This window comes from Amborella trichopoda, chromosome 11 (assembly GCF_054954075.1).
Source record: "Amborella trichopoda isolate Santa Cruz 75 chromosome 11, AtrichopodaSantaCruz75HAP2 v2.0, whole genome shotgun sequence".
NCBI lineage: Eukaryota > Viridiplantae > Streptophyta > Magnoliopsida > Amborellales > Amborellaceae > Amborella > Amborella trichopoda.
The window spans coordinates 34,939,859-34,952,297 of NC_142346.1; the positions used below are offsets into that span (position 1 = coordinate 34,939,859).

A 12,439-nucleotide genomic window follows, 5' to 3' on the forward strand; every position below is an offset into this window, starting at 1 on the left:
GAATTGCAAAAGTCAGAGGCATTTTCTCTGGGTAGGGGTGGCAATGGGCCGGGTAGCTAGTCCTGTCTACTTGCTTCAGCCCTAAAAAGCTAGGGCCTGGGCAACATAAGAGTTGGGCCTGGGCCAAGGCAAGAGAGATTTGGCCTTGTCGGTTCAGCTTGGCCCTTTTCTTTTTTTTAATCTTTTTTCCTTTTATTTTCTTTAATTTTACCCGGCTAAGAAGGCTCGCCCCAGCCCACCTATGGCCAGCTCTGAGTCTACGCTGACCGTCATGAGAATAGAGCTGGGCTAGGGCCAGGGCTGGCCCGCTTCAGGCCCTGTTGCCACTTTCCTGCCCCATCTCCAGGGCAGGGTAACGTCATAAAATGCCCTTGTTTAAAGCACGGTTGAAATCATTGGGGACATTATGAAAATAACAGCCGATACAAGGGTCTCCATCCCCTACGTGATAGGATATGGCATTAAGAACTGAATGCTCGAAATAACATGCAGTCTATTCAAAATAATGATGAATAATGGTGTCAAGGTCTTTATAACAAAATTAATTTACAAAGGTAATAAAGAGTAAAAGTGAAAGCCAATGTTAATATAAAACGCATTATAATGGCATTAATGTAAAACTAAAATCCGGAAAACCTCTTATCTTCTTTTTTCCTGATACTCTAGTTTTTTTAAATATGACCGAGGTTTGTATAAGGTGCCCACCTTATAGTATACAAGTACGGCATACCTCAAAATTTTGTCGAAAAGATGTGATTCAGTTGTTGAAAGCCTTAAGATGGCTTGAAAATCGATCTTCAATCCCTAATTTTGAAATCCAAAATTCCAAACACAGCGTGGATTCATAAGAAGTTTGAAAATCTAAAAAATAAAATAGACAACCCACATAACTTGATACATGATGAATTACTTTTAGGATTTGAAATTCTTTATGCTCTTTCCTCATCACGCTCTTTTCTATTAGATCTTTGATGTGCACCTTACTTCTATATTGTAAGGTTGCAACCATATGCGTAACTTTTCCTTCAAATATTATTCCATGTTGAACTCTTTTCCAGCTTTTCGGCTATAATATCCTTGTTTTGTTATGGCTGGCTGCTGAACTTTGATTTCAAGTAAAGAAACTTGGAGATGAGGTGGCAGATGATGAAACTAGAGAAGGTCATAAAGCGGGGGACAAAATCAATACCACTACACAAACAAGAGGCTTGGCCAATACATTGTACATTGATCAAAGAAAAAATAATAGTCCTCTCAACTTTTCTACCAAGAAGGTTACTATTTACAAAAAAGGCTCCATGGAACTCAGTTTTGTACATATTATAACCTTGTTAATTCACAGATCTAGAAAAGCCACCAAGATGGCCAGAAAACATAGTTCTAATAACAGACTTCAGGTTCAGTCACTAGTGGCTAGAGGGAGTTAGCTCCAAATCCCCAGTTTTAGGGCTCTTTCTCTTTATAAAAGGGAGGAAGAGCAAAAACCCAAAAAAAAAAAAAAAAAAGGCTCTAAATCCCCACTTTTTGGGCTCTTTCTCTTTATAAAAGGGAGGAAGAGCAAAAAAAAAAAAAAAAAAAAGCTCTAAATCCCCAGTTGTATGGGTCTTTCTCTTTATAAAAGGGCGAAAAAAAAAAAAACACAGAAGAGGTAGGACTTTTGTTCACTCTTGAGGTTCCTCCTAAGCTACTGACTTCAGCTAAGGCTGGTCAAGAAGTGAATTAAAAATCCAGTCAAGAGCCCCCCAAGTAGTTGCTTTTCCTCTAGAACTATTTTCATTCTCTTGATCTTCAACCAATGTATAAGAGGGTTCAAAATCTGTCTTTTGAAGTTGTTGCATAGGGGAGTTGGAGCTTTCCAACTTTGGAAGGTGGAGAAATTGGGGAGTATTCATGTTATCTAAATGAGACCCATCATTGCAGGAAGAAGCATTCTGGTATTCGTTTAGGGGAATCAAAGGTGGAGAATCTGAGAATTGTGATGATAGGTCAAAAACATCCGTTAACAACGGAATTCTTGCTTGGTTGATGGATCTCCAGGCTTCTGTGCTTCCCTTCGTAGACGAACTTTGTTTTCGGAAAGCTCGGCACACCACCCAACCTTCTTCCTGAGACAGCAAACAACAAATAAAAGGATGAGAAACAATGAAGGAAGTTAGCCCATCTTTTCCTTAATCTAGTTGTGATTATGATTAAAGTTATTCGTCATTAAGAGACATACTAAACATATCTTATGCTTGTTTTCTCATACTTCCACTCAAAAAATGTGACAAATGCACTTTAACACTATCCCTAACTTCAGGCCAGGTTTGAATCAAGAAAAAATTCATCCAAATTTAAGGGAATGGGGGTTCTACGCAAAGGTGGTTAGAGAAGCTTCCACCATGACACGACGTCTAGAGAAGGGCTGTCAACATTCCTAGCCTGGGCCAAGCAGTACCTGGACCTAGCCTGGCCCTGGTCCCCATGGGACCAGCATACGCCCAGCCCGTCCCCATGAGACCGAGCAGGGCTAGATAAAACAAAAATATATCAAAATTAAAAGCAAGGAAAAAAAAAGGTTCTAGCCCTAGCCCTGGCCTTGGATTGGCCTAGGGGCCGCATTTTGTGGCTTAGGCCCTAGTTGTTTTTTTAGGGTCGAGCCACCAGGCCCACTGCCACCCTTGCTTAGGAATTTCATTCTCTCCAGGTTCCAATTTAACATTCAAAAAAGGAAACGAAATTTCATCCAAATTTATCACAGATTTCAAGATAAATTCCCACCATAATCCAAAAAATCTGGATAAAGATATTTGTCAATAAAAACAGAATTAAAAGCGTATAATACATACCGGTTATCGTGGCAATTTGGCCATTCAAAGAACTATTTAGAAAACTACTTCAAAATTATCAAAGACCTATATTGCGTCCCAAAAGTTTTTAGTTCAAACAGTTTTTTCATTTTCCAGTTGCTTCAGAGATGAGGTTTGAATATGAGATGTGCCAAAAACTTCAAAACCCTCAAATTTTTATGAATGAATTGCATAAAATTTTCTTAACTTCCTCCCAGTAGAATTTCGAGTGATTTACATATGGATCCTAATTTTTTTTCTAAATTACAAAGGCGGTCGGTTAATATGCTTTTTCTTTCTACTTTTTATTCCAAAATTGCCTTATAGTATGAATTTTTTTTTTTAGTTTTTTCTTTAGTTGGGCAGTTTTTTCTTTTTTTAGTTTTTTTTAGTAGGGCAGTGCCATACTAATGTAAGAACAAAAAAAAAAAATTAAAATTCAGTCTGAGGATGTCCTCGGACCAAGGGGCAACTTAAGAAAAAAAATAGGTGGGTTGACATACATTCTTTTTAATTTCTACTGTGAATGAAGCATTTCTTATTGGGATTGTATACGATGAGACCATTTACCTTTGATACAATATGGTCATGTTTTCATACAACCATTTGATTTGAAATTTGATACCTTGGATCTACCACAAAGTTTGAGAATTTTTTTTTTAAAGTTTGTGCTTGGTAGTATAACAATTATAGCCACCCAATTTCACTTCCAACAGTCAAGATTAATGTGAATCTTGTATGAAAGATAAATAGTCTCATTCTATATTTCCCTTTTCTTATTTTACTCTAGAATTTTTGCAAGGGCCGTTTTGGAAATTCACTAACCTGAGGAGGGGCATCTTCGGTGGTCTGAAGCCTGTACTCATGCATGATCCAATCGGACTTGCGCCCGTTTGGTGCCCGGCCTTGGTAGAAGACGAGGGTCTTTCTCATACCAATGACCTTATTACCCTTCGAAAAGATCGTCTTGTCCCTCCCCGTTGCCTTCCAAAAACCAGCCAGAGTAGCCCTGTTGGTCCTTGTTCCCGTGGGGTATTTCCTGTCTTTGTAGCTGAAGAAGTACCACTCCTTTTGTTCTTCGTACAAATTCCCACACCTTTCTGTGTAATGTTTTAACAAAAATAACACAAAAATATAGCTGCTCATTAGGTGATTTGATCGTCTCGGCCTCGAGATGCGAGATACATGGTACAAAGAAAAAAAATTAGAATTTTATGATCTAAAATCAATCCATCTTGTAACAAGTTATTTGGACTATATAGTTTTAAGATTTTGAGGTGTACATAGATTTGTTTGATATCTATTGTTTTTGAGAATTTTGTTTTCATATTTAGCATCGAACATAGATTTTAAAGTTATTATAAGATTTTTGATACTAGAACATCTTCTAGCAAAATTTAGAGGCTTGCCTTACTTGTATAGTTTAAGGTGGTGGAAACCTTACACAAAACTTACCCTTTTTCCAAGGAAAAGTAGTGCATGTGTCAGGGGACCCACTTCCACAATAGCGTCCCTTGACGCAAGAAACATCCATCTTGGAGATGTACGCTAGAAAATAGTGGCCCGCAAAATTTTTTAAAATCAACTGTGTACAAATTATGCATAAATATTTATTTCTTATTCTTAGAAGTTATTTATTTTAGTTGGGAACTGGCTTTGACGATATTGACGGTGGTTTTTTTTATGGTTCGTAGTTGCAGATATTTTTATTCTTCAAAATTTTGAATCTAAAATCCTTCTCTACAATAAATTTGATAAATGATTCATTTAAATAAATGAGTCGGCCAACTCATAGAAACCTTATCCCTAAGATAGAGTTTTATTTAAGGGAAAAGTTTATATAGAGCTGAGGCTCTAAACAATCAAATTTGAGACTACCTCAAAAAGTTCAAGTCATTTTGATGCCCAAGTATCTTCAAATTGATTATTTCGACATCAAGAATCATGGACATGAGAAAAAAATAGATTTCCAGTTTTGGAAATAGTGTATTTTGTAACCTATTTTTAAATAGTCAATTTTCAAGATTTTCAAGTTTTTATAGGTATGTCGATCTACACTATTTCTTAAGCTTTGAACTTTAGAAATAAATATAAAAATATATTTTAAGGCTTTGAAAAAGATTTTCACCTCTAATTTGATTGTTTAGAGCAACCGCACCCTTTATTTAATTATTTTTTTACTTTCATGCTTCTTCAAGCTTTTTATTCATAGTACCCTTTTTATTCATTCTTTATATCTGTTTCTTATCTTTAAGGAAACAGGTTAGGTAACCTCTTCCCTGCTGATACAACAAAAAGAAAAAAAAGAAGAGAGAGAGAGGAGAGGCCAACTAGGAAACGAGCCTAGCAAGTGAAAGTCAGAGAGCCATTAAAGACTACTGCTTTGTAAACGAACAATAAGAGTGATAAAAACCAGACAAGATCGGCTACTCCAATCAGTTGGACAGCTGACCCCTGTGTTCTAATTTAAAGGAAGAGTAAATTACAAATGGACCCGAAATAAGCACCTAAAAAATATGAAATTATCTCATTATAGGTAGAAACTATATTGAAGGTCGATCAACCCGTGTTTTTTTTAGTTTTTCAAAATTATCTCTCAGTCCGAGAGACAATTTTGAAAAAAATAAAAAAAATTGAGGGTTGATGGATCTTCCCCATAATTTTCGCCCAAAATTACCGCATTTCGCATTTTAGATAAAGTTTTCAGGTCCGTACGTGAAGGAAAAACCTAAAACCTATTATAGTTGAAAACTAGCTAAAACAAGCATTCAACAGGTCTTGGCAAGTCAGATGGACACCTTCTAATCGGTCGGACTTGCATAATTAGGACATGCATTTTATTTTGTAATATATTTTATATTTTTAATTTATTTTCCCTATTTTCATTGAATTTTAGAAAAAGATAGAACAAATTCAACTTGTAAAACCAATTCAATAGCAGGTCCAAATCTGATATTCTCTGCCAATAATTGTGTGTGAAAGAGGATCAAGATCCAAAGAATTTCTATACATTTGAAAAGTAAAATATTACCGTGGAGATCCCAAGGTTCGATCCGGTAGAGATCGATGTCCCTGATGATGTCGAGATCAATCTGTTGAGACGTAATTTTCTTGGTTAGGTAATAACCCACCAACTCTTCCTCTGTGGGATGAAATCTAAAACCAGGGGGAACTATCATCGTATCCATTTCCATTCACTCAATACAAACCTGCAAATAACCACAATTCTCCTCAAAATTGTGAAACCACTGAATACATCATCCATGAGAGAGAGGTTTTAAAAGTAAACCACTGAATATATCATCCATGAGAGAGAAAGAGAGAGAGATTTTAAAACTAGGAACTGAATAATCAGAGAATATGAATTCAGAAAACCAAAACATGAGAAAACAAGAAAATGATAGAGAGAGAAAACCATTAGAACACGAGCAAATGATAATGAGAGAAGCCGGTAAAATTGACTTTTAATGAAGGAGAAGTTGATGATTTAACTCAATTTCAAAGACATAATGATGAGAGAAAAATGAGGAAAGAGGCTCTCCGCCGTTGCCCTCGTGCGCGTGGGCCTTCCACTACCAATCCCATTATTACCGTACACTTCACGTCCGAAATATCAAATTTGCCACTTTAATAATACACTTCTCAAGAAAATTTACTCTCCTAAAGAAAACCACATAGTCCACGAAGGCTTTCAACCACAATAATCTCCACTCTCCCATAAATGTAAATTGTCTTTGAAAAAAATTTATATAAGGTTCCAACTTCAAATTGTAGAAATAAGGTGTACCTCAAAAATTTATATGAGGTTCTAACTTCAAATTGTTTTGATGTTGGTAAACCTTGTAATCATTTTAAGATCGAGATGCATCGATATGAAAAAAAAGAAGTGATTTCGAGTCTCAAAAACAATACATCTTGCAACAAATTATCTGGATTGTTCATTTTCAAGATTTTCATGTATTTATAGGTCTACTTGGTTTGAATCGTCTTTTGAATTTAAATTTCAAAATTAGATATGAAAGTAAATGATTAGGCCTTTTACACCAAAATTACATATCATGATGAAATTTAGAAGTGAATCTTACTTTGATTCCATTAAGGTTGCAAGCTCATGTAAATCACATGCGTATCCATATGAATTCCTTGCGAGCTACTTCTCATTTACCTTAATAAGATTTTCCCAACGATTTTAAGGAAAATTTCATGTTTATTTTCAAATTCAACTGTTGATTTACTTTGGAAATACAAATACGTATTTAAAGGGCAGGTTTTTATTAGTATTATTATTATTATGGGGCAAGTTTTATCATAATAATGACGAAAGCCTTAAAATATTACGAGAGATTCATTTACTTGCATATTAGTGTTATCATTGATAAAATATATTAGGAAAAATAAATATAAATACTACATAATTTAAAAAAATTCATCAAAATACTTATAAGAGATGAATTGTTTAAAATTTAACCCATCTCCAACTATTCCAACTCAAGATCATGTATTTCTCTATAGGTATTTTAAAATTAAATAAAAAAAAATAGGTAACATGGAATTATTCATCTCTCACGAATAATTTGATAAAAGATTTTAAGTTTAATTTATGAAAATCCACAATCATTGAGAAGAGCAGCACTACATTATTCCAACACAGTTCCTGACCAATAAAGCTCCCGTAAAGATCATTGCCACCTTAAGCCTCACAAACCAACTTGAAGAAGAGAGAGACATAAAATTTACTACACACAGTAGAATTCCCATGAAGTTAGAGAGAGAAACTGACCTGAAAATCCCGAAAATTGAAATATGGTGCGCCTCAGTTATGCCCTACTCTTCTGTATTTTCTCTGAAGAAGGGAAGTGAGAGAAAGGTTCACATAAATATAGAGGAGTGAGAAAGAGTGCACATAAATATAGGAGTGAGAAAGAGTGCACCGATCTTTTGCATCCCAAGTTTCTGCCACCGTGGCAGCCGAGCCAGATCGACGGCCGGTTGGGTGCGCCGACCCTGTCCACGTGTAACTCCGCGATCTAAACACGTGGAAATCGTGCCACCGCCTGAATTATAGGAACTATCATTCAAGCCCTGACGTTAACCTTCTCTCTGGGCCCATGATGACGTTATTTGAAACCGAGTTGACTCGATTGGTTCGGCTCGGTTTGGAGGGTGGGGCCGACTTTGATGTCTTGGCATGGAATGAATGGATTCATGCTTCTGACGAAGTTTAAGGAAAGTTGCACCCGCGTGGATGGATAATTATTGGTGAGAGAGTGTGTTACACATGCATGCAGGCTGTTTTTTAGCTTGAGGCCAAGGCTATATGTTAAAGAGCCCATAAATTTATTAAACTATCATGAGAAATTGATAGGAAATGTATAAAGGGCACAAGGTGACAATTATTATTGTTCACTAATACAAGGTCATAATTATTATTGTTCATTAAATGCTAAATCAGGTGGTTGAGAATGTGTCATTGACTAGCCACTCAATGAACTCTGTAAAAACGAGTAGTTATATTGGAGACAAAAATCAAGAATCAAATAGCTAAAAGAAGGAAATAGAAACACAAGATTCTTTCATGCCATTGCCAGCTCTAGAAGAAGGCAGAATGATATCTCGGGGTTATCTATTCAAGGGGTTGATCAGGAAGATGGATTGGCGATGGGGAATGTTGTGGTAACTCACTTTAAGAAAGCCTTTTCTTCTGAAGTTAGATTTCGCCCAAGCTAGACTGAGTGTCGTTCTCTTCACTTTCTCCTTCTGTAGCTAGGAAGTTGGAGAGGGATCTGATAATGGAGGAGCTTAAAGTGCGGTTTTTGCGTTGCCGAGATAAAGCCCTAGGATCGGATGGTTTCCCTTTGGACTTCTTCCAAAAGTTTTGGAATTTGATCAAAGGGAAGCTCCTAGAGATGGTCAAAGGGTTTCTTCTTCGGGGTGAGCTTTTCACAGGGTTAAATTCAACTTATATCGCATTGATTCCCAAGAAAAATACTATTGCAAATTTGTCTGATATTAGACCGATAAACTTGCTTACAAGCCTCTACAAAATAGTGGCAAAGGTTCTGGCTGAGAAAATGAAAGTAGTATTGCTTCATATTATATCTAGGCCACAATCTGCCTTTATTCAGATTGTGGGAGAGGTTCTACTGCTTCTAATATTTGGAAAGCTATTACCTTTTGCAGGCCTTTCTTATCTAGAAACCTTAAATGGTTAGTTGGTAATGGGGAGCGTGTTTCTTTTGGCATCATAGGTGGCTAGAGGAGTATCCTTTAAGGTTAAGCTATCCAGAAGTTTTCTAGAGGGTAACGGATCAACATGCAAAAGTAGGGGATGTATTTCTAGAGAGCGGTGAAAATGTTGAGTAGAATGTGACCTTATCTTATGACCGAATTATTGGGACCACCTCTGACCAGTTATATGCTTTTTTAGAATCTTTGGATAAGGTCTACATCCCGTTAAATCTGGAAGATAATTTAATTTGGGATTTGGAGGCCGATGGGATTTACTTAGTAAAATCTTGTTACCAACTTTTATTCCACGATAGGTGGCGTTGGTCTTTTTCTGAAGTGTCTAACGTATCGAAGTGGCCCATCCCACACAAAATTCAGTTTTTCCTATCGTTATCCTCTCAAAACAAAATTCTTATTATCGACAATCTGGTTAAGAGGGGTAAGATTTTGCCTAATGTCTGCTTGTTATGCAAGGAAGATGCAGAATTTGTCTCTCATTTGCTTCTTCATTATACCTTTGCTTCTTGGATTTGGGGCCATCTGTTTCTTATTCTTGGAGTTCATTTGACCATGCTTCAAGATGTGTTAGGGGTGATCTCTGGACTGTCAATGCCACACTTACCTAAAGTGGGCAAAGTAATCTAGAAGATTTTGAGAGGTGTAGTGGTGTGGGAAATTTGGAAAGAAAGGAATGATCGTACTTTTGAAAGGGTAAATCGGTTGAGTGAAAGAGTTATGGACGTAATTTTTCATTCTTTATGGTCGATCCTAGTAGTAACAAAGGAAGGAAATGGGATTTTGGAAATTTATGTAAGGCTGGATCTTCATAATCTGATGGCAATGAATGTGGTGAAAAGTTGACCCATTAGTTTTTGGTCTCCTCCGATGCATGGCTCTTTCAAACTCAATTTTGATGGTAATTCGCTAAGGATTCCAAGGCCTGTAGGCATTGGGGTATTTGTAGGGATTGGAGAGGGAATGTTTTGTTTAGCTACGTTGGACCAGCGGGGATAGCCTCAGCCAACCAGCGGAGATCTTTTACAATGTCTAAAAATTGTCAAGAGTAGGACCTTGATTGGATGCTGCTTTGTGGAAGGGAATTCCTTAAATATTATCCAATAGTGTATGAAGGAGAGGCGTATTTCTTGGAAACTAGCTTCTATTTGGTCGCAAATCGTAGATCTTGCTGACTTCTTGTCTATTTCCTTTAATCATGTTTTTAGGGAAGCTAATTCCTTAGCTAATTATTTGGCTAAAATGGGCTCTTTTTTGCCAACTCTTACTATTTCTGATGATGTAATACTCTTTTGGTAGTTTTATCAATAAAATTTCTTAACATTGGTCAAAATAAAATAAAAATTCTTGAATGTTGTGGCATACTTTAATATATTAAATGTTACATCTAATGGCTAATAGTGATTGTGACTTGTACAAAAATAAATGATCTCATGGTATATAAATCCCAATTTTAAAATTGGGATTTAGATTTCAAAAAAATATAAATCCCAATTTTATATAATACATTATTGGAGTAGGGTGTGCGTTAAAAATCTTCTAGGAAGGAGTGTCTTGATAGTGGAAAATCCCCAATAGATCATTTGGATTTCGAGATGTAGGGATATAAAAAAAGAATTTTAAATCCTAAAAATAGTAAATCTTGTAACAGGTTATCTAGACCATTTATTTTCAAGATTTTTAAGTGTTCACATATCTACTCAATCATTACTATTTTTAAAATTTTAAATTCTATAAATAAGATGAAAATAGATTCCCAAGTAACACCAAAACTGCATCTCCAATAAAAATTTCAAGGCGCACCTTACTACTATAGGATAAGCTGGACGCCTTATATAAACCTTGCCCATTAAACAGTAGTCTATATTTTTGGGCACTTGAGGGTGGTGTCAAAAAATTTTAAGTTTGTTTATATTTTATTTTTCCCTTAAGGTCCTAACAAACCAAAATACAAAAAACCCTGAGAGTATGGGTATTTTGTAAATCCAACTTATGAAATGGTTTGAATGCAAAAGAAACACTATAGTGTTTGAGCCAGCTCGACAGTGAGTTGGGTGCTTCGCCCCAGTTAAATGTTGTACTTTCAAAATCACAAAATATATAACTTTTGTGTTTGAGAAGTTCAAATCTTGCACTTTTGAACTACCCAAACACTTGATTTGATTTTAGAGAATCAGACCGGTGGATAAACAATACTAAAAAATTTTGGACTTCACCGTAAAATGTCTAAAATTATTGATTATTCTTAATTCTGAAAGTAATTTTAGTCATACATATTTTTTAAAGAATAAGATGCACTTTTAAATTGAGAAAAGTGTAATGTGCATAAGGGGATGCAGGTCCATATATGCATCCCTTAGACGCAGCAATCATTCATCTCAAAGATGGATGGTTGGTAATGTTGGTCCCTCCAAATACTAAAATGGTGAGTATCAAATTAACATAAAAAGATACCAATTGTAAATTGCATAAAATTATTTGTTTCTTTACATTCATATTCATTAAGGTGGAGATTGTCCACCTCTAAATTTTTGGATCCGAAATCCATCTCCACGATGAATTGTAGAGCGAAGACTAATTTAATAGACGAGTCAATGGACTCATAGAAACGTTGTCCATTGAATTGTTATCCGAAAAATGTAATTTTAGCATTGTGGGTGGCATCTCCAACAGTGGTTTAAAATAAGAAAAACCTTAAACCGAATTGTCAAGATAATACGGCCCGACGTATACTCTTTCTAGAGCTTCAACTCCAATTTTTGAAATAGATAACTGAAGTATTCAAGATGATATATTTAAGGGTTTTCTCGCACCAAACTATTTACACAGTTTTTAGGTACATCTTTGCTTTTTACTTTCATATTTTACTATGTAGCCTAGGCCTAATGTAAACTTTCTCCTTTTGTGATGTGTACATAGGTTATCATTTAAGAGATGTGGGGTGCATATAGCCTAGAATATTTGCACCTTGTAGAGACACGGTTATAATTTTCATTAAAAATAAAATAAAATAACCTTTTTTAAAACTAAATCTCCTTTCCAAGATCTAATCCTAAGCACTCTTTCAGCTGCAGATTACATCTAAAATTACTCAGCCACATCGGACCCAATCTTGGAGGGGTCATCATCATTTTAGTTTTTTTTCAATTAATTGGGGTTGACTGCATGAATCATAACTCTCCATTCTACTCTATTAAAGGCCACATCCTCAGTGAGGTCATAAGTCTTCATATCTTTTTGGACTACTTCCAACCACATCTTTTTGGATCTACCCCTTGTCCTTTGCAGCCTTTCCACTTGAACTAATTCGCACCTCTTAATATGTGTTGTATTTGGTCGACGCCACATATGGCCAGCCCACATACTCT

General features: G+C 35.8%; 1 protein-coding gene across 2 annotated transcripts; it reads right to left on the reverse strand.

The window, feature by feature from the left end:
- Window positions 1–1,167: 1,167 nt before the first annotated feature.
- Window positions 1,168–7,696, reverse strand: LOC18436699 (NAC domain-containing protein 37). 2 transcript variants are annotated; one of them, XM_020668779.2, is made up of 4 exons: window positions 7,609–7,696; window positions 5,860–6,037; window positions 3,654–3,928; window positions 1,168–2,105 (listed from the first exon to the last, which is right to left on the reverse strand). In XM_020668779.2, the coding sequence occupies exons 2-4, from the start codon at window positions 6,020–6,022 to the stop codon at window positions 1,698–1,700; spliced, it is 846 nt and encodes a 281-aa protein (XP_020524438.1). In that variant the 5' UTR covers window positions 6,023–6,037; window positions 7,609–7,696; the 3' UTR covers window positions 1,168–1,697. The 2 variants fall into 2 exon arrangements, with proteins under 2 accessions (XP_020524438.1, XP_020524437.1); XM_020668778.2 differs by lacking the exon at window positions 7,609–7,696 and having other exon boundaries at window positions 5,860–6,287.
- Window positions 7,697–12,439: the final 4,743 nt, after the last annotated feature.

What these genes read in the sequence shown, in the direction of transcription:
- LOC18436699 (XM_020668779.2), bottom strand. Translation starts at nt 6,022, where the DNA reads ATGGAAATGGATACGATGATAGTTCCCCCTGGTTTTAGATTTCATCCC. An exon ending in CGAACCTTGGGATCTCCACG is followed by an intron (nt 3,929 to 5,859) that starts GTAATATTTTAC and finishes AACATTACACAG; the next exon opens with AAAGGTGTGGGAATTTGTAC. An exon ending in CCGAAGATGCCCCTCCTCAG is followed by an intron (nt 2,106 to 3,653) that starts GTTAGTGAATTT and finishes TTGCTGTCTCAG; the next exon opens with GAAGAAGGTTGGGTGGTGTG.